General features: G+C 38.3%; 1 protein-coding gene across 1 annotated transcript in view; it reads right to left on the bottom strand.

Annotated features, from left to right (window-relative positions):
* Positions 1-2516: 2516 nt before the first annotated feature.
* The window catches only part of PON2 (paraoxonase 2), a 48312-nt gene continuing 28282 nt past the window's right edge, over positions 2517-22546 (bottom strand). Inside the window, exons 4-9 of the mRNA XM_049893655.1 lie at positions 22310-22475; positions 21292-21418; positions 19504-19704; positions 16756-16837; positions 8491-8619; positions 2517-7863 (exon numbers count right to left, since the gene is read on the bottom strand). Of these exons, the coding sequence (XP_049749612.1) occupies positions 7705-7863; positions 8491-8619; positions 16756-16837; positions 19504-19704; positions 21292-21418; positions 22310-22475 (864 nt within the window). The 3' untranslated portion in view covers positions 2517-7704. The remainder of the gene's footprint in view (positions 7864-8490; positions 8620-16755; positions 16838-19503; positions 19705-21291; positions 21419-22309; positions 22476-22546) is intronic.

Consider the following 22546-nt stretch of genomic DNA (forward strand, 5'->3'; position numbering starts at 1 on the left):
TACGATCCACACAGTCGAATGCCTTTGCATAGTCAATAAAACACAAGTAAACACCTTTCTGATAGTCTCTGCTTTCAGTCAAGATCCACCTGATATCAGCAAAGAGATCCCTGGTTCCATGTTCTCTTCTGAATCTGGCCTGAATTTCTGGCAGTTCCCTGTCAATATACTGCTGTAGCTGCTTTTGAATGATCTTCAGAAAAATTTTACTTGCCTGTGATACTTATGATATTGTTTGATAATTTCTGCATTCAGTTGAATCACCTTTCTTTGGAATAGGCATAAATATGGATCTCTTCCAGTTCTGACCAGGTAGTGTCTTCCAAATTTCTTGGCATAAACGAGTGAGCATTTCCAGCACTGGATCCATTTGTTGAAACATCTCGCTTGGTATTCCATCAATTCCTGGAGCCTTGTTTCTCGCCAATATCTTCAATGCAGCTTGCATTTCTTCCTTCAGTACACGGGTTCTTAATCATATGCTACTTCCTGAAATCCTTTTTGGTACAGTGTCTCTGTGAATTCCTTCCTGAGATGAGCTAAATCTTTTCAGAATTTTGTTGCCTTTGCCTCAGACTGAAACTTTTTGTCAGGTGCTTGCTGAAATAATGAAAAGAACTGAGCTGGGACATTGCTGAGCTTGCCAAACAAGCTATAGGGCAAATTTTTACACCTCCTTGTTAATAAATATTTGTGTAGCAGATTTTCTCTGAGACTTGTGGTTATTGGACCATACCACCTGGTAGTGAGATTGTGGGGAAGGGGCCTTCATCCAGATCTTATCTTTGAAGTCTACCCAGTCCCAGTGCCGTCGAGTCGATTCCGACTCATAACGACCCTTGAAGGCTACTGATGGCCCAAAACCGAAAAAACCAAACCCACTGCCATTGAGTTGATTCTGACTTATAGCAACCCTATAGGACAGAGAAGAGCTGCCCCACAGGGTTTCTAAGGCTGTATATCTTTAAGGAACCACACTGCCACATCTTTCTCCCGAGGAGGGGCTAGTGTGTTCAAACCACCAACCTTTTGGTTAGCAGCCAAGCACTTGAACTGCTGTGCCAGCAGGGCTCCTTACTGATGGTCAGTGAGCCAAAAAAAAAAAAAAAAACACAAAAAAAACTCTGACAATAGGTCAAATTGGCTTCATCCAGAGACCACTAGGTACATTGGTATATAAAAAGCGCTTGTTGTCAGTGAAAGAGAGGACAGAGGAATTCAAAAGTGGGGCTGCGGGAGGAGGAAATGGGAGTTATTGCTGAAAAAACACTGAGTTTCTGTTTGCAGTAATGTAAAACTTCTGGAAATAGATTATGGTGATGGTAACTCAACATGGTCAATGTAATTAATGTCACTGAACTATACACTTAAAAATGGTTAAAATGGCAAACTTTCTGAGAGAGAGATACATATATAGTTGTTTTGGGTGCCACTGAATTGATTCTGACTCATAATGACCCCATGTGACAGAGTAGAACTGCCCCATAGGGTTTTCTAGGCTGTAATCTCTATGGGAGCAGATCTCCAGGTCTTTCTCCTGTGGAGAAGCTGGGTGGGTTCAAACTGCCAGCTTTTTGATTAGCAGCAGAGTGCTCAACCATTGTGCCACCAAGGCTCCTTATATATATTTTAGCACAATAAAATTTAAAAAAGAAATTGGGATTCCATAGAGAAATCAGTACCTATATGCCACCACTAGCGGCACATCTATTATTTTTAATTTCTCTTGCTCACTGTATTGGGTATTCATGTTCCCACCCAGCCATTGTCAAAGAGCTGAGGTTTTGTGAAAAATCAAAAGGATATTTTTTTGACACTGAACAGGATCCTAGATTAAAACACATTCACATACACACAAAAATATGGCACCTATATCCACCTAGTAGTGGCATATTAAAAAAAAACAAAACCAAACCTGTTGCCACCAAGTTCCATTCTGACTCATAGAGACCCTATTGGCAGGCACTGATTTCTCCAAAGAATTCCTTTCTTTTCTTTTTTTTTTTTTGGAATCAGTGGTGGCTGACTCCAAGTCTGGAGGAGAGAAAGAACAGAGTCTGGGACATGACATTGTGCCAAAAAGCAAGGGGGGCTCTAGTATGATAGGCTTATGTCATGACAACACTGGAGCCAGCTTGATGGGCTTCTTCTGGCTCAATGTGAGAGAAGCTGAATATCCCAAATTACCATTATAACTGATTATAACTCACTGAATAAAAAAATCCACAATCCATAACTGATACAGAAAGAGAGACACACAGAGAGAATACACAAGAGCCTGAGGGGCAGAATGAGAGCAGTGCAAAGAGAGTTTTTTTTTTTTTTTTTAAATAGAGTACTGCCCACCAATATATGTACAAAAAAATGGTAGGAAAAAAGCACTATTTTGCAATATAATACAGGTAGCCCCTTATTTACAATGTATTCAAGTGACGACAAACCACACTTGGGACAATCTGTTTATTTTTTTTTGTACACCTTATTGTTAGTAATATGTACTACATACAGTGTTGCAGTACATAATTTGCTGATGTTATAATTCTCAGATGTTCACTTGCAAATGTTCAATGCTATGATTTATAAATATACCGAAAATAAAAGGCAATAATAATGAAAACTTAAAAAAAAAAAAGAGGTATTCGAATTACATCAGAGCCAACTTGCGATGGAGTTGTCAGAATGGAGCTCCGTTTTAAGTCAGGGACTACCAGAAACTGATCAGGCCAGAGTCATTAATATGTGCTAAAACTACTGGTTGAAAGATTTTAGGGAACAGGGTATTCATCCAGATTTATAAATAGAAAAAAAAAATTATCTTTATAGAGCTGGTGATCACCACCTTAACCTATTGTTCAGATTTTGTATCACTGATAGTGGAACTAGGAGCCCTGTGGCACAAAAGTTAAGCACTCAGCTGCTAACCAAAAGTTTGAAGGTTTGAACCCACCCAGTGGCTCTGCAGGAGAAAAGGCCTGGCGATCTGCTCCTGTAAAAATTACAGCCTAGAAAACCCTATGGGGCAGTTCTACTCTGTCACATTGTGATGCTATGAGTTGAAAATCTATTCCACGACACCTAACAACAACAATAGCAGAACGACTTGTCCTTATATTCTGATACAATACAAAATGAAACACATATAGCTTGTGAAGTTTTCTTGCCAAAATTGGCAAACCAGAATCTAATTAAGCCTCTAGTAACTTCCAATTTACAGGGAATATAAATGATGTTGAATTAAGACCTCCAAGAAGAAATAAAAAAATAAATCCAGAATGCAGGACATTCCACAAAACATCTTGCCTGCACTCAACAAAAGGTGGTGCCATGAAAAACAAAACAAAAAAATGATAGAGTAACGTTTTTAGATTAAAAGACTAAAGATATAACAAGCAAATATGAATCACGAACCTTGACTGGATCCTGGATTAGAGATGGGAGAGAGAAAGTAGCTATTAAAGACATCTGGAGACAACTGAAGCAATTTGAATCTGGACTAGATATTAGATATTATCGAAGTATCACTCCTTTTTCTTACCTGCTATGATAGCATTGGGAGCCCTGGTGGTGCAGTGGTGAAGCATTCAGCTGCTGACCAAAATGCCGGCCGTTGGAATCCATCAGCTGCTCCTCGGAAGCCCTACGGGAGCAGTTCTATTCTGTCCTTGTGGGGTTGTTATGAGTCAGAATGGACTCAATGGGAACGTTTTTTTTTTTTTCTTTAAATGATAGCATTGTGATTATGTGGGAGAGTGACATTATTATTAGGAGTTGCAAGCTGAAGCATGCAGGAATGAAGTTTCACGTATCTCCATCTTGCTTTCAAATGGCTCAGAAATATAAAAACATCTATACTCAGGAAGGTAAGGAAAATGTGACAAAGTGATAATTGATGATAACAGATTATAGGTAGAGTATAAGGAAGTCACTGCGTTACTCTTTCAACTTTGCTGTAGACTTAAATTTTTTTTATTTGATTTCTCCAAATTATCCTCTAATCACATTTCTCTGTGCTGTTCCTTTCATCATCACTCCTTTTGTTTTGTTTTGTTGCTCGTTTGTTGAATCTCCCACTAGAAATACAAGCATTGTGTCTGGTTCACTGTTGTATCCTAATGGTTAGCTCAGGACTGGCCATATGAAAGCCATTCAATACACTGAAATTTAAAAAGTTAACTGAAAATGGGCAAAGGAGCAGATAGTGCACCAAAGAAGACATTCAGGAGGCTAACAGACACATTGAGGAAATGCTCACAATCAATTACTAGCCATTACCCGCTACTGTCAAGTCAATTCCTACTCATAGCAACCCTATAGGACAGAGTAGAACTGCCCCATGGAGTTTCCAAGGAGCACCAGGTGGATTCAAACTGCCAACCTTTTGGTTAGCGGCCATAGCTCTTAACCACTATGCCACCAGAGTTTCCCACTAGCCATTCGAGAAATGCAAATCAAAACCACAAATGAGATACCACCTCACCCCAACATTATTGGCACTAATCAAAAAACCAGAAAATAACAAATATTGAAGAGATTGTGGGGAGATTGGAACACTTATGCTATGCTGATGGGAATGGAAAATGGTACAATCAATTTAGAAAACAGTATGGTGCTTCCTTAAAAAGCTAGAAACAGAAATATTGTATGATCCAGCAATCCCAGTCCTAGGAATATATCCTGGAGAAATAAGATCTGTCTAATGAATAGATATGCACACCATGTTCACTGCAGCATTGTTCACAATAGCAAAAAGATAGAAACAACCTAAGTGCCTATCAACAGATGAATGGATAAATAAACTATGGTTTAAACACAAAATGGAATACTATGCAAAAATAAAGAACAATGATGAATCTGGGAAACATCTCACAATATAGATGAATCTAGAGGGTATTACGCTGAGTGAAATAAGTCAATCGCAAAAGGGGAAATATTGTATGAGACCACTATTATAAAAACTCATGAAAAGGTTTACACACAAAAAGAAACAATCTTTGATGATTCTGAGGGAGTGGACAGGTGGGGAGGGAAAAACACTAAATAGACAATAGGTAAATGGTAACTATGGTGAAGGGTAAGACAGAACAAAATAATGGGGAAGCCAGTACAACTTGACCAAGGCAAGGTCATGGAAGCCCCATATGCACAAACAAACTCCGTGGGGGACTGAAATGCTGGGCTGAGGGCTGGGGACCATGGTCTCAGGAAACATCTAGCTTAATTGGCATAACACCGTTTGTAAAGAAAATGTTCTACATCCTATATATTGTCATTGAATAGGATCTCAGATTTAAAAGATTAACACACACACACACACTCAAATATGTCACCTATGGCCGCCTAGTGGGGACATATCCGAATTGCAGTTTCAATTCTTTTGAATGATCTGACCTGTCAATGACCAAACTGTTAAAAGTCCGTAAATGATCACAATAAGATCACCATACATAGGTGCACAAAAATACTTATGATTTGATGAAAAAGACTCCCTCATGGCACACAGAGGCCACAAATCAAAGTTTATTTTGAAAATTCCTATCTCAAATAAATACATATATTTATTAACTTATATCTACTTTTGCCAAATAAAATTTTTAACAAAGATAATAAGTAATAAAGACAACAGAAGTTTATTTTTTGCCTATTGTATTCAGGAACTTTTTATGAATAAAGCTTTATAGGTAATCAATGTTAGAATCCCTTAAAATCTAAAAGACATACTTACTGGTTTTGGGTCAGTTGGTGAAAGATATTTAATCTCGCTGTATTCATCTGTGACTTAACACTTTCCAATAGAGACAGCAAAAAACAGTAATTATTTTAGCATAAACTATATCCAATATACATTATTAACAGATTATTTTAAAATATAAGTAAAAGCACAGGCCAAATTGACAGAGGCCAAATTGAAGAATACTTCTGTAAAATTATATTTTAAAACCATTAGTACTATGGTAGTAGCTTCACGTAGTATAAGGGTGCAGGCTCTGGGATCAGAGGTAGATTGAGAGCCAACCCTTACTAGGTGGGTATCTTGAATGTCTGTGAACTGTTAGTCCTACTCCCTCAGGGCTCTGATTAGGATTAAATGAGATAATGCATGTAATCATTATAGGTTATTATCATGCACATCTGGAGACCTGCTGGCACACTGGTTAAAGTGCTCAGCTGCTAACCAAAAGGTCGGCAGTTCAAACTATCAGCTGCTCCAAGGCAGAAAGATATAGCTGTTTGCTTCCATAAAGATTTTGGCCTTAGAAACCCTATGGGGCAGTTCTACTTTGTCCTATATGGTCGCTATGAGTTGGAATCAACTCCACAGCAATGGGTTTGGTTTTGGGATTTTATCTGGCACACTGAAAGTAATTAGCAAATATTTTGATGATGATGAAGATGGGAAAAAAGTATGAGACCTGAAGTAAAGTGCTTTGAGAGGTTGCAGTGTAGAGAAACATATGAAAGTCTCTCTCCAGGTTTAAGATGGTCTTCTGGGAGGTACAATGAGTGGAAAGAGCTCTCCCCTATGAGGCAGGCTGATCCCAGCATTGCTGCTGGTTATTCTTGTGGCCTGGACTGTTGACTTCATCTCTCCTGGCACCAGTTCACACATCTGTTCAGTGAGGAGGCAGGATGATCTGCCAGCTCCAGCCTTTTATTTCCTCTTTGTGTCCAGGGTAGGTTCCCATTAGGGAAGATGGCTGGTGGAATACTCAATACTAATTGAGAATTCAAGTTACAGTATTTAGTTGATCTTTTGTTTCATTTCTTTTTTTTTTTTTAAATAAAGAGCCCATTCACATTCAGCTTTCAATGAGAGAAATTAACATTGCCATGCCCTCCTTTTCCAAGGAAACACCATACAGAAGCAGCTGCCTTGTCATTCCTCCTGAGGGCATGCCTTGTGAATTAAATACCGACATAACTCCTACTTTAGTTAGTCTTTAATATAACTCCAACTTGTAAGCAGTAAACAAAATTGTAAGGGCAAAACATCAGTAAATGTTCTCTATCAGTAGTTCTAAACAGTCACAGTGGTCTCACAGTTGGAACTGAGGTCCCTCGCATTTTAAGGAAATAAAACTCAACGGAGATCAGTGGAATTCATGCTCTGGCATTAGGAAGGCAAAGTTGAGGCTTATTTTGTGCAAAGGGTATTTACTTTACCCGAAAGCAGCTTTCTTCTTTCATTCTTGGCATTTTTTTTTAAGTGTTCATTTTCCTCTTATATAAAAAATGTTATAAGAATTGAAGGGGACTTTCCTTACTGAAATAAAATGAACTATACAGTTGTCCCTCAGTATCTGCAGGGAAGTGGTTCCAGGACCCCACACATGGATACAAAAATCCAAGAATGCTCCAGTCCCTTAGATAAAATGGCATAGGATCTGCATATAACCTACGTACGTCCTCCCATATACTTTAAATCATCTCCAGATTACTTAAAATACTTAATACAATGTAAACGCTATGTAAAATAGTTTTTATAATGTATTGTTTAGGGAATAATGACCAAAAAAAAAAAGGTTTTTTTCTGCCCCGAATATTTTCAATCTGTGGTTGGTCGAATTCACAGATGTGAAACCTGCTGACACTGAGGACTGTGCATGCCATACATTTCTTGGTGAATTTTGTGGGTAGATTTGCTCAGAATTAGCAATTCCTAGAAAATTGTTAAGAGAAGTCCTATTTGCATACCAAAAGTACAATTTAGAGTTCACAATACAAGGCTCTGTGGTATAAAGTGCCTATGAGTAGCTTCCCATCATATACTGAGGCCACGGAGCTTCCCTGAAGAACAGATCCATTGTTGGCATAAACTGTAGTCACCGGAGGCTTCTCAGTTAGAATATTCTGGATACGGAGAATCTGTTCAGGAGATACAAAGGATTACTACAGAACCACCATACATACGCCCATGTCACTCAATCACCTAGTCCCTGTCTTCCACAATGACACAATGATTAAGAGGACTTGCTGTTGAAAACAGCAGTTACCAATGTTTTTAATGTTTAAATTGAAGTACTTTCTCAAATCTTCAAAGAAAGTACTTTCTTAAACCATCTAGTTATCCCATGACAATACAGGATTTAGTGTCATTATACTTATTCAGCATTAATAAATATACTTCCACAGTAATGTATGTACTGTCATGCCACTTTAACATGAACAAAAATCATGTCATGTGGTGACCTGACAATAAGCCAGGTATTTAAAACATTGCTAGTATACCATACAAGAAGGACATGTCTTTATAAAAATGCTTTTTGACTAGTTTCCACCATAATTGAACATATCAAAAGATTTACCCTTGTTAAAGAACACGCACAATGTTAAAATCTGCCAATTATTGGCTTAAAGCAATTACAAAGCCACTACATAATACTTTAGTGAGTTCTAGGTTCATAGGGACTAAACAAACCCCCCATAACAGTTTACTGTATTATTAGTTCAAAAATGACTTGAATAAGGTTGAAAAATTAAAAACATAAAAACCTCTGATGAAGGAGGATTGTCCGGATCATACACAAAGAGCTTCTGGCCATTAGGATGACAGCCTACCCAGATGTCCCCCGAGGAAGGATCCACAGATAAATTATCCACCAGTGTATCCAACTTGAGTACCTTTCAAATTTAAAAATGTCAATATCTAAATGATGACATGAGAGACTGGATTAAATAATTCAGGGCTAACCTTTGCTGCCTCTGTGCATGTGGGGAAATTACACACATCTCTATGCTTCCATCTTTCTGGCATCAATATTGCTTAAAATAAAATTAATAAGTGGGTTTGGAACCACTTTGCATCCTTCCCTGAGATTAAGGAAGTTAGGGTGATAATCAATCTATCTAAATATCTGGCTCAAAAAATGAACTCCTTCTCCCTTAAACGATGCACGATGAACATTTAGCTCAAGGAACTCAATCAAAGCAAGATCGGAAATTCTTAATCAGCCTAAAATATGTGTTGTCAAGCAGGAAGAAAATAATAATGGTGTGGAATTCAATTTCTACCTCATTTATTATTGAAAGAACTGGCAACATGCATAAGTCTTCATTTGAGAATTCATCTATTAGTCTTTTCAATTGTGGAAATTCTTATTGGAATTCATCTCTTGCCATCAGTCCTTCATGGAACCCAGTGCCCTCGATTCCCTAAATCTGATGCAAATATCACTCCCAACCCACTGCTGCATGGTCATGGTTGGGAACAAGAGATTTCTCTAGTTGGAAGAAGATGATCCTAAAAAACAACAAACAAACAGCAACAACAAAAAACCCAGAATAGTTACACCTGGCATTCACATTCTGTTCTAAATAAGATGATGATAAAATGTATTATAGTTATATAATTTCAAAATACAACAGATGAAAATCTGCATTACATATATAAAAATAATTTACCGGGGGGCGGAGCCAAGATGGCGGACTAGGCAGACGCTACCTCGGATCCCTCTTACAACAAAGACACGGAAAAACAAGTGAATCGATCACATACATAACAATCTACAAACCCTGAACAACAAACTCAGATTTAGAGACGGAGAACGAACTAATACGGGGAAGCAGCGATTGTTTCCAGAGCCTGGAGCCAGCGTACCAGTCAGGTACGGCACAAGCACAGAGAGCTGCTCCACCCCCCTGAACTAACCCCAGGAGGGGGACCAGCCGGTTCCACGGGTGGCGTGGGACGCAGCCGGTAGGAGAAGTCCCCTGGAGGCAGTGACTGGTCTTGGAGCAGAAAGAGCAGCGTCCGAGCTGGGGAACCGTCCCGCAGGGATTTGGACTGGACGCAGGTACGGCATAAACACGGAGAGTTGCTCCACCCCCCTGAACTAACCCCGGGAAGGGGACCAGCCAGGTCGCGCGGGCGGCGTGGGACGCAGCCGGTAGGAGAAGTCCCCGGGAGGCAGCGACTGGTATTGGAGCGGGGAGAACAGCATCCCAGCCGGGACACTCAGTCACGGCACAAGCACGGGGAGCTGCTCCACCCATCTGAACTAACCCCGGGAGGAGGCCCAACTGGCTCTCGGATGCGGCACGGCCACGCGGCTGGAGGGACGAGAAGTCCCCGGGAGGCAGCGACTGATTTTGGAGTCGAGAGTGCACCGTCCCAGTAGGGGAGCCTTGACGCTGGGTGTGGGGCTGGAAGCGGAGGATCTGACCGTGACTCCAGCGGGCCAGACCCCCCGGGGGCAATCTCCACACAGCCAGCACACATAGGCGATGTGCCCCGCGGGAATCTCAGATATAATAGTCATTCCAAGCAAGACAAGCAACTCTGGCTATATTCTGAGGTGCTACTCTCCTATCTCTCTGTTCCCTCCCCCACCCTCCCCAGGCGGCTTCATTAACATCTGAATAGCCTGAGCCAGAGGGAGAACTCTGATAGGGATCTGACTGCATTTTTTTTAGCGGATTTTCTGGAAAAACTAGTTTCCCAGTGATGGCTCGGAGACAACAATCCATATCAAACCACTTAAAGACGCAGACCATGACAGCTTCTCCAACCCCCCAAACAAAATAATCAAAATCTTTCCCAAATGAAGATACAATCTTGGAATTATCAGATACAGAATATGAAAAACTAATTTACAGAATGCTTAATGATATCACAAATGAAATTAGGATAACTGCAGAAAAAGCCAAGGAACACACTGATAAAACTGTTGAAGAACTCAAAAAGATTATTCAAGAACATACTGGAAAAATTAATAAGTTGCAAGAATCCAAAGAGAGACAGCATGTAGAAATCCAAAAGATTAACAATAAAATAACAGAATTAGACAACGCACTAGGAAGTCAGAGGAGCAGACTCGAGCAATTAGAATGTAGACTGGGACATCTGGAGGACCAGGGAATCAACACCAACATAGCTGAAAAAAAATCAGATAAAAGAATTAAAAAAAATGAAGAAACCCTAAGAATTATGTGGAACTCTATCAAGAAGGATAACCTGCGGGTGACTGGAGTCCCAGAACAGGGAGGGGGGACAGAAAACACAGAGAAAATAGTTGAAGAACTCCTGACAGAAAACTTCCCTGACATCATGAAAGATGAAAGGATATCTATCCAAGATGCTCATCGAACCCCATTTACGATTGATACAAAAAGAAAAACACCAAGACATATTATCATCAAACTCACCAAAACCAAAGATAAACAGAAAATTTTAAAAGCAGCCAGGGAGAAAAGAAAGGTTTCCTTCAAGGGAGAATCAATAAGAGTATGTTCTGACTACTCAGCAGAAACCATGCAGGCAAGAAGGGAATGGGACGACATATACAGAACACTGAAGGAGAAAAACTGCCAGCCAAGGATCATATATCCAGCAAAACTCTCTCTGAAATATGAAGGCGAAATTAAGATATTTACAGACAAACACAAGTTTAGAGAATTTGCAAAAACCAAACCAAAGCTACAAGAAATACTAAAGGATATTGTTTGGTCAGAGAACCAATAATATCAGATATCAGCACAACACAAGGTCACAAAACAGAACATCCTGATATCAACTCAAATAGGGAAATCACAAAAACAAACAAATTAAGATTAATTAAAGAAGAAAAATACACATAACAGGGAATCATGGAAGTCAATGGGTAAAAGATCACAATAATCAAAAAGAGGGACTAAATACAGGAGGCATTGAACTGCCATATGGAGAGTGATACAAGGCGATATAGAACAATACAAGTTAGGTTTTTACTTAGAAAAATAGGGGTAAATAATAAGGTAACCACAAAAAGGTATAACAACTCAATAACTCAAGATAAAAACCAAGAAAAACATAACGACTCAACTAACATAAAGTCAAGCACTATGAAAATGAGGATCTCACAATTTACTAAGAAAAACACCTCAGCACAAAAAAGTATGTGGAAAAATGAAATTGTCAACAACACACATAAAAAGGCATCAAAATGACAGCACTAAAAACTTATTTATCTATAATTACCCTGAATGTAAATGGACTAAATGCACCAATAAAGAGACAGAGAGTCACAGACTGGATAAAGAAACACGATCCATCCATATGCTGCCTACAAGAGACACACCTTAGACTTAGAGACACAAACAAACTAAAACTCAAAGGATGGAAAAAAATATATCAAGCAAACAACAAGCAAAAAAGAAGAGGAGTAGCAATATTAATTTCTGACAAAATAGACTTTAGACTTAAATCCACCACAAAGGATAAAGAAGGACACTATATAATGATAAAAGGGACAATTGATCAGGAAGACATAACCATATTAAATATTTATGCACCCAATGACAGGGCTGCAAGATACATAAATCAAATTTTAACAGAATTGAAAAGCGAGATAGATACCTCCACAATTATAGTAGGAGACTTCAACACACCACTTTCGGAGAAGGACAGGACATCCAGTAAGAAGCTCAACAGAGACATGGAAGATCCAATTACAACAATCAACCAACTTGACCTCATTGACTTATACAGAACTCTCCACCCAGCTGCTGCAAAATATACTTTTTTTTCTAGCGCACATGGAACATTCTCTAGAATAGACCACATATTAGGCCATAAAACAAACCTTTGCAGAGTCCAAAACATCGAAATATTACAAAGCATCTTCTCAGACCACAAGGCAATAAAACTAGAGATCAATAACAGAAAAACTAGGGAAAAGAAATCAAATACTTGGAAAATGAACAATACCCTCCTGAAAAAAGACTGGGTTATAGAAGACATCAAGGAAGGAATAAGGAAATTCATAGAAAGCAACGAGAATGAAAATACTTCCTATCAAAACCTCTGGGACATAGCAAAAGCAGTGCTCAGAGGCCAATTTATATCAATAAATGCACACATACAAAAAGAAGAAAGGGCCAAAATCAGAGAACTGTCCCTACAACTTGAACAAATAGAAACTGAGCAACAAAAGAATCCATCAGGCACCAGAAGAAAACAAATAATAAAAATTAGAGCTGAACTAAATGAATTAGAGAACAGAAAAACAATTGAAAGAATTAACAAAGCCAAAAGCTGGTTCTTTGAAAAAATTAACAAAATTGATAAACCATTGGCTAGACTGACTAAAGAAATACAGGAAAGGAAACAAATAACCTGAATAAGAAATGAGAAGGACCACATCACAACAGAACCAAATGAAATTAAAAGAATCATTTCAGATTATTATGAAAAATTATACTCTAACAAATTTGAAAACCTAGAAGAAATGGATGAATTCCTGGAAAAACACTACCTACCTAAACTAACACATTCAGAAGTAGAACAACTAAATAGACCCATAACAAAAAAAGAGATTGAAACGGTAATCAAAAAACTCCCAACAAAAAAAAGCCCTGGCCCGGACGGCTTCACTGCAGAGTTCTACCAAACTTTCAGAGAAGAGTTAACACCACTACTACTAAAGGTATTCCAAAGCATAGAAAATGACTGAACACTACCCAACTCATTCTATGAAGCCACCATCTCCCTGATACCAAAACAAGGTAAAGACATTACAAAAAAGGAAAATTATAGACCTATATCCCTCATGAACATAGATGCAAAAATCCTCAACAAAATTCTAGCCAATAGAATCCAACAACACATCAAAAAAATAATTCACCCTGATCAAGTGGGATTTATACCAGGTATGCAAGGCTGGTTTAATATCAGAAAAACCATTAATGTAATCCATCACATAAATAAAACAAAAGACAAAAACCACATGATCTTATCAATTGATGCAGAAAAGGCATTTGACAAAGTCCAACACCCATTCATGATAAAAACTCTTACCAAAATAGGAATTGAAGGAAAATTCCTCAACATAATAAAGGGCATCTATGCAAAGCCAACAGCCAATATCACTCTAAATGGAGAGAACCTGAAAGCATTTCCCTTGAGAACGGGAACCAGACAAGGATGCCCTTTATCACTGCTCTTATTCAACATCGTGTTGGAAGTCTTAGCCAGGGCAATTAGGCTAGACAAAGAAATAAAAGGTATGTGGATTGGCAAGGAAGAAGTAAAGTTATCACTATTTGCAGATGACATGATTATATACACAGAAAACCCTAAGGAATCCTCCAGAAAACTACTGAAACTAATAGAAGAGTTTGGCAGAGTCTCGGGTTATAAAATAAACATACAAAAATCACTTGGATTCCTCTACATCAACAAAAAGAACACCGAAGAGGAAATAACCAAATCAATACCATTCACAGTAGCCCCCAAGAAGATAAGATACTTAGGAATAAATCTTACCAAGGATGTAAAAGACCTATACAAAGAAAACTACAAAGCTCTACTACAAGAAATTCAAAAGGACATACTTAAGTGGAAAAACATACCCTGCTCATGGATAGGAAGACTTAACATAGTAAAAATGTCTATTCTACCAAAAGCCATCTATACATTTAACGCACTTCCGATCCACATTCCAATGTCATATTTTAAGGGGATAGAGAAACAAATCACCAATTTCATATGGAAGGGAAAGAAGCCCCGGATAAGCAAAGCACTACTGAAAAAGAAGAAGAAAGTGGGAGGCCTCACCTTACCTGACTTCAGAACCTATTATACAGCCACAGTAGTCAAAACAGCCTGGTATTGGTACAACAACAGACACATAGACCAATGGAACAGAATTGAGAACCCAGACATATAAATCCATCCACATATGAGCAGTTGATATTTGACAAAGGCCCAGTGTCAGTTAATTGGGGAAAAGATAGTCTTTTTAACAAATGGTGCTGGCATAACTGGATATCCATTTGCAAAAAAATGAAACAGGACCCATACCTCACACCATGCACAAAAACTAACTCCAAGTGGATCAAAGACCTAAACATAAAGACTAAAACGATAAAGATCATGGAAGAAAAAATTGGGACAACTCTAGGAGCCCTAATACAGGGCATAAACAGAATACAAAACATTACCAAAAATGATGAAGAGAAACCCGATAACTGGGAGCTCCTAAAAATCAAACACCTATGCTCATCTAGAGACTTCTCCAAAAGAGTAAAAAGACCATCTACAGACTGGGAAAGAATTTTCAGCTATGACATCTCCGACCAGCGCCTGATCTCTAAAATCTACATGATTCTGTCAAAACTCAACCACAAAAAGACAAACAACCCAATCAAGAAGTGGGCAAAGGATATGAACACACATTTCACTAAAGAAGATATTCAGGCAGCCAACAGATACATGAGAAAATGCTCTCGATCATTAGCCATTAGAGAAATGCAAATTAAAACTACGATGAGATTCCATCTCACACCAGCAAGGCTGGCATTAATCCAAAAAACACAAAATAATAAATGTTGGAGAGGCTGCGGAGAGATTGGAACTCTCATACACTGCTGGTGGGAATGTAAAATGGTACAACCACTTTGGAAATCTATCTGGCGTTATCTTAAACAGTTAGAAATAGAAATACCATACAACCCAGAAATCCCACTCCTAGGAATATACCCTAGAGATACAGGAGCCTTCATACAAACAGATATATGCACACCCATGTTTATTGCAGCTCTGTTTACAATAGCAAAAAGCTGGAAGCAACCAAGATGCCCGTCAATGGATGAATGGGTAAATAAATTGTGGTATATTCACACAATGGATACTACGCATCGATAAAGAACAGCGACGGATCTCTGAAACATTTCATAACATGGAGGAACCTGGAAGGCATTATGCTGAGTGAAATTAGTCAGAGGCAAAAGGACAAATATTGTATAAGACCACTATCATAAGATCTTGAGAAATAGTAAACCTGAGAAGAACACATACTTTTGTGGTTACGAGGGGGGGAGGGAGGGAGGGTGGGAGAGGGTTTTTTATTGATTAATCAGTAGATAAGAACTGCTTTGTTGAAGGGAAAGACAACACTCAATACATGGAAGGTCAGCTCAATTGGACTGGACCAAAAGCAAAGAAGTTTCCGGGATAAAATGAATGCTTCAAAGGTCAGGGGAGCAAGTGCAGGGGTCTGGGGAACATGGTTTGCGGGGACTTCTAAGTCAATTGGCAAAAAAATTCTATTATGAAATCATTCTGCATCCCACTTTGAAATGTGGCGTCTGGGGTCTTAAATGCTAACAAGCGGCCATCTAAGATGCAGCAATTGGTCTCAACCCACCTGGAGCAAAGGAAAATGAAGAACACCAAGCCCACACGACAACTAAGAGCCCAAGAGACAGAAAGGGCCACATGAACCAGAGACCTACATCATCCTGAGACCAGAAGAACTAGTTGGTGCCCGGCCACAATCGATGACTGCCCTGACAGGGAGCACAGCAGAGGACCCCTGAGGGAGCAGGAGATCAGTGGGATACAGACCCCAAATTCTCATAAAAAGACCAAACTTAATGGTCTGACTGAGACTGGAGGAATCCCGGCGGCCATGCTCCCCAGACCTTCAGTTGACACAGGTCAGGAACCATCCCCGAAGACAACTCATCAGAAATGAAAGGGACTGGTCAGTGGGTGGGAGAGAGACGCTGATGAAGAGTGAGCTAATTATATCAGGTGGACACTTGAGATTGGGTTGGCAACTCTTGTCTGGAGGGGGAATGGGAGGATATAGAGAGAGGGAAGCCGGCAAAATTGTCAAGAAAGGAGAGACTGAAAGGGCTGACTCAAGAGGGGGAGAGCAAGTGGGAGTAGGGAGTGAGATGTATGTAAACTTATATGTGACAGACTGATTGGATTTGTAAACGTTCACTTGAAGCTTAATAAAAGTTATTAAAAAAATAAATAAATAAATAATTTACCTTCACTTGAGTTAAATTCATATTAGTGTGTTTTTCCAAAACATGAATTTCATGAGCCAGCATATCAGCAACATAGATGTACCTTTGCAGAAAGGACACACTGGTTAGAGACCCATGCCAATATAAAGCTTCATTAATACAGAATGTAAGAATAAGTCTTAACAACCTGTCAAGAAGTTAATCAATGATAGGCCCTCAAGGAATGCTTGATAAAGGTCAATTTTTATTTAAAAAGTAAGCTTTCAAAATCAATTCAGTGTTGTGACAATAATCACGAAACTCTTAAATTATTTTTCAAAAGGTCTGTAAAGAATAATAATCTGACATTATTTTGAATATAAAATTCATGATGTGTGTCACCGAAAGGACAACCAAACTAATACGTTCTGGCTTCATAAAAAAAGTTTCTGCAGTCCATATTTTAATTTGATATTTCTAGGTATAATTTACGTGTAAAAATAGATGATGCATGTACAGTTTAGTAAACTATTCATATACTGAGATTTTTAAGAGTTAAGAGATAAGCATCTAGTTAGAACAATCTGTCTACATCTAGGAGGGGATGAATTAAGCGGCTACTGATTTTGTGCAAGTAATGCATGCCAATAATGGATGCCTTCTACATTCGTTTGCCAACTGCACCCTCCCCCTACAAGGTATTTTTGTAAGCGCACTATGCTAATTTTTTTTTTTTAACAGCATAGCAGCGCTTATGAAAATACTTCATGGGGAGAGGGAGCAGTTGGCAAATAAATGTAGAAGGCGCACATTATTTGCATAAAAATACAGTATTTTTAAGGTAATTTTACTTTTCCAATTGTTTCATAAGCATCTATTGAGCAATTACCATGTGTAAAGCTGTGAACTCAGTGGTTGTGGAAGATAAAAACATGAGCAAGACACACTTCTCGGTCCTCAAAAGTTTTACGGTGTGTCGGGAAGATCAGACTGGTTCGTGCACCTTAAATACCTCAAACAGCATAATTGGTAGTATAAGAAGTTTTTAAGATCAAGAAACTGGAGCAATAACTAGGTCTTGAGAGCACAGAAGGGCTTACAAAAGAGAAAGCAGTTACACCGAATATGGACATGGAGACCGGATTTGAACAGAAGATTATTAGGATGAAGCAGCTTTCAGGCCAAAGAAAACATGCACAAAAGCACAGAGGCAAGAACAAGGGATGCATGTTAATAAAACAATGAGTTCTTTATCTGAAGCATGGCAAGTATGGGAACAGTAGAAAAGGGAGGTTGGAGTTAGCCTGTTTAAAAAGTCCTGCCTTAAGCTGATTAGCAACTGCAGTCCACTGAATTTTTAGAATAAAGAAGTGGCACCATAAGAAATGGTCAGTTCTGTCCCACAATTACTGGGTATTTGCTCTGTGCGTGGCACTGTGCTCAGTGTGAGGAGCCAAAAGTGAAGATGACAGAGCACCCTCTTATAAAGCCCTTAAAGGGCAGTGGAATATAAAAAGACAAAACTGGTAACGATGCAAAAAATGCAAGTGGACTGAAAACAACCTGGAAGAAAGTTTAATACTCTAGCCAGAGAGAATGCAAATCTAAGCCAAGGTGTCAAAGGGAAAGGAAAGGGGGATGAGAGTGGGAGGAGGAGGCACAGGTAGAATCCACAGGACTTGCTCACTGGTTGGGTATGGATATGAAAGAGAAGAAGGAGTTAAACCTGAGCCCCCTCCTCTTTTATTTATTATTATTGTTTTTAGCTTGGGTGACTGTAAAGTTTGAGTCTCATACAGAAGTTTGAAAACTAAGGAGAAGAACAGGTTTGGCTGGAGAGGTTGGACCAGTTTGGCTATAGACTATTCAAATGATTCCACATTGGGAAATTTAGTTGTCAGAAACTGTCAAATTTATTTTGTTGTATTTTTTAGTAGTTTCAATTGTTCTAGGCAGTAAGGTAGTAGAAGAGAAAGCTAGTAAAGAATTTAATATCCTTTCTTATAGGCATATAAAAGTAGTAAGATAATTTTGGAGGGCAATTTGGCAATATCTATTAAAGTTAACATTTAAAGTGTTAATATTGTTTGAGCAAATAGTTTGGGGCCTGTTCTACAGAAATGCTTGCACAAAAGTGCAAAGAAGTGGGGCTCCTAAAACCACATTTAGCTGGTGTCCTAGCTGGGATCTGAACCCATGTCTGTACGACTCCAAAATTGACAAACTTAACCATTACACTATAATGCTAATCTTCTTCAGCTAGATAGGTATTATCATTATTATTTTGGTGATGGAAGGTGACAGAGCTAGCAGGATTTCTTCCTAAAAAGATAGTTGGATAAGTTTCAGCAGTAAATAAGAATTATACAACGGTTTAGAACAATAAGATCGTAAATAACCTGACTATCCATCAACAGGAAATTGGTTAAATTAAGGGTTATCCTTATAATAAGATACAGCCAATAAAAATGAGGACATATTTATTTGAAAGAAAAGACCTATCAGATTTTTTAATACGTATAAATAAATATTACACCATTCTGTAAAAATTTACTTATATAAAATTAAATTCTACAATGACAATGTCCAAAATTTAACTGGTGTTTGTATCCACATTGTTGCTTTTTGTCCTTGTATGATTCCACGGTCTCTATATTCTTTTTACAATAAGCATATATTATTTTTATAAGAAAAATGTCAAGAAGGATATTTCCATACTGAGAAAAAAAAAAAAAAACTTGGCCCACCACCATGATTGAGAAATGAAGATATTTCTGTAAAGGGTCATACTTCTTATCAGGTGAAATACTGATGCCACTTGCTGCATCAAATCCGTCTGCTGCCACTTTAACTTCATTTGGACTGTAGTAAATAACATTTGCCCAGTTTAAGTTCAAGTATGTTTCCAAATACTTTAAGAAAACGTCAGAGAAATAGTGGTCATTGGTGGCATAGAAATGTGCAGGTCCCACAGCCACAACATCATTCACGCTGAAAAAGAAAAATAACATGCTTAAAGAAAAAAAAAGCCTTGTTTGTCTCTGTATTAAAGATTAAGTATCCAGAAGGATTACACATAGGCTTTAAATTTTTGAAAGATCAGCTCAAATTACAAGACTACAGTCGTATTGGAGCCCTGGTGGCACAGTGGTTAAGAGTTTGGCTGCTAACCAAAAGGTTGGCAGTTTGAATCCACCAGCTGCTCTTTGGAAACCCTATGGGGCAGTTCTACTCTGTCCTATAGGGTTGCAATGAGTTGGAATCGACTTGACAGCAACGGGTTTTAACGGATTTATAGTCATATGCAATATACTATAATATTGTTTGCCAGAGAACAATTTTTTACTATACCAGGTAATTTGAAGACAGGTCATTTAGCAATTATGGCAGGATTATCATTTTTTTTAGCTACCAGGGTATGTTTTTTAATGGCAAAAAATGTAAGGTTCAAGAAACAATATGTAAGGACAGAGCTGTCCATGGTATAAAGACGGACAGAGCCTGGTTTGCTGGTGAGCTGGTCAGGCAGTCAATAACATTCACCTAGCTCCTTTTTTTAGCTCCCATTTACTCAGTTGCTGGATTTTCCTGAGTTCCACTGCTTAGTTATTAGTCAAACTAAGCTTGACTGTTCAATTTCTACCTTACTCACAAAGCCAACCTGCTGAGAATGAATAGGTACTCAATAAACACTTGCAGAGAGATGGATGATGAAATTGCCATAGTACAATGTTTCAGGTGAGAGAGTTCTACACCAAAAACAATTCCATCTTTAAAAGCAGTTAGGCAAGGGTGTTATTAAATTTAAATTGCAATTACCTTATGCAGAAATTTCTGAAAGAGCTGCTTTATCCTTTGTTAAATGAAAAATAACAAAGCTACAGGGAAGATGGGTCCCCGCTTTCTAAAAGAGCACCATGATGCCTGAAAGGTATTTATGCTCCTAGTTATTATGATGTGCATTTATGGAAGAATAATCAGAAGTAAACATGCTTAAGCCCTAGATAGGGAAGTAGAAATTAAAAATATTCATCAAGTTTAAAATAAAAGAAGCAATATGCTAATGCAAGCTTAGTCCAGGAGGTACACAGGATTCTCTTTTCAGCCACATTATCAGCTAGCTTTCTGTTCTCGAAGTAGTGGTGACTCACTTCCAACTCCAATCCCTCCAATTGTGCAGGCCCATTAGCCCAAGCCCCCACTAACCCTGTGAAAGCTAAAGTCTCATACAAACTGCATATAAAGCGGGCTAATCTTCTTCAGCTAGATAGGTATTATCATTATTATTCTGGTGATGGAAGGTGACAGAGGTAGCAGGAAAAAATGGTGAAGTTTGTCTCCACTCTCAAGATGGACCCAAACAGCTCCTCCTCTGTAGCCCTGCATTTCATCCTTTCTCAAAGAAGTCCACACAGAGCATTGATTATTATAATGGCTGACATCCACTCTCATATGTCTTGTTCTCCCTGCTCTAAAGACTATATTTTTTTGGTTCTTATAAAAGTTGAGAGGACCACCACGGGGAAATATATGAAAATACTAGAGATAAATTGGAGAACGAACAAAAGGAGCAAGTACCTTGGAAGAAGCTCATGTTTGACTGTTTTTATATGCAAAAGAGAATTTTCTTCTTCTTCATATTTAAAAATTTCCACTGTATTCTTGCTTTCTGGGTGGTTTACAACAAAGAGATAAACTGTGTCATCTAAAAAATGGAAAGAACAGAGTTACAGGCAGTTCCCCAATTATGAACAAGATCTGTTCCTAAATCTATCTTCAGGTTGAATTTGTAAGTAAGTTGGGACAGTTACATATGGCTCATATCTAAAGTCAGTCAAATGTTTGTCTTAGTATATAGTGTACCTTTCCATATATATAAAAAACATTAAAGAAACATTTCCAGTTACACTAAAACATCTTTAACATAATAATAGAGTAATAATAATAACGTTTTGATACGCATTGCAAAGTTGCATCCATTTGTGATTACGAACCACTGAATTTTTAATATAATAGGCTTCACAGGGATTGGTTCATAACTACGGGCTGTACCTACACTGGATGTTCCTAATTCAGGGACTGCCTGTAATGTACTAGACATAACCATAGGACCTTTGGGCAGACACTGACATTTAAATGCCACAGGCAAGGAACGGTTGAATGTATTAGCTGTTACACAACCTAAGGAAGCATTCTTCTCCCCATCTTTCCCATCACTGTCTATCTGGTGTTATCTCTGATCAGTGGTCCTCTGACCTTTAAGATAGAATGTTTCCCACTCCATAGACAGAATTCAGGAATAATCTGTTTACTGTTTAGTTCAGGAACATAGCCATTTTTAATGCTTTGATCATAGGTATATGAAAAGTTTAAGAAATCTAAACCATCCTTTAGGTATTAACTGTTAGAATTTCAAAATGTAGCATAACTTACTGCTAGCCGAAGAGTCAAACAATTGACTTATTTGCATAAAGAAAAACACAGTAATTCATAAGCTAATTGTTCTTCTCTTCCAATCAATACGATCCAAATCTATTTTCCATAGTCATGTGTAAACAATTATGTTTCTTAATGTTTATAATTCTTTAGCTCTTACCATTGTCTATAAATGTGCTGATGCCATGTGGATTAAATGAAGCCAAATTAAACCCACGGCTGATTCTTAATTCCAGTGCCCGCGGTTTTTCTTCTTTCAAATCCATCATTAGTATTCCTCCAGGCTTATCTGGTGCAAAGCTGTGGAGTCCTGGATGCTTTAGACCCTTTTTCCAAAACAGAGGGGGGGAAAAAAAAGCTAAATACAAATGGCTTAAATAATTTAATGAACTAAAGT

The sequence above is a fragment of the Elephas maximus genome, chromosome 8, assembly GCF_024166365.1.
Source record: "Elephas maximus indicus isolate mEleMax1 chromosome 8, mEleMax1 primary haplotype, whole genome shotgun sequence".
Classification (NCBI taxonomy): domain Eukaryota; kingdom Metazoa; phylum Chordata; class Mammalia; order Proboscidea; family Elephantidae; genus Elephas; species Elephas maximus.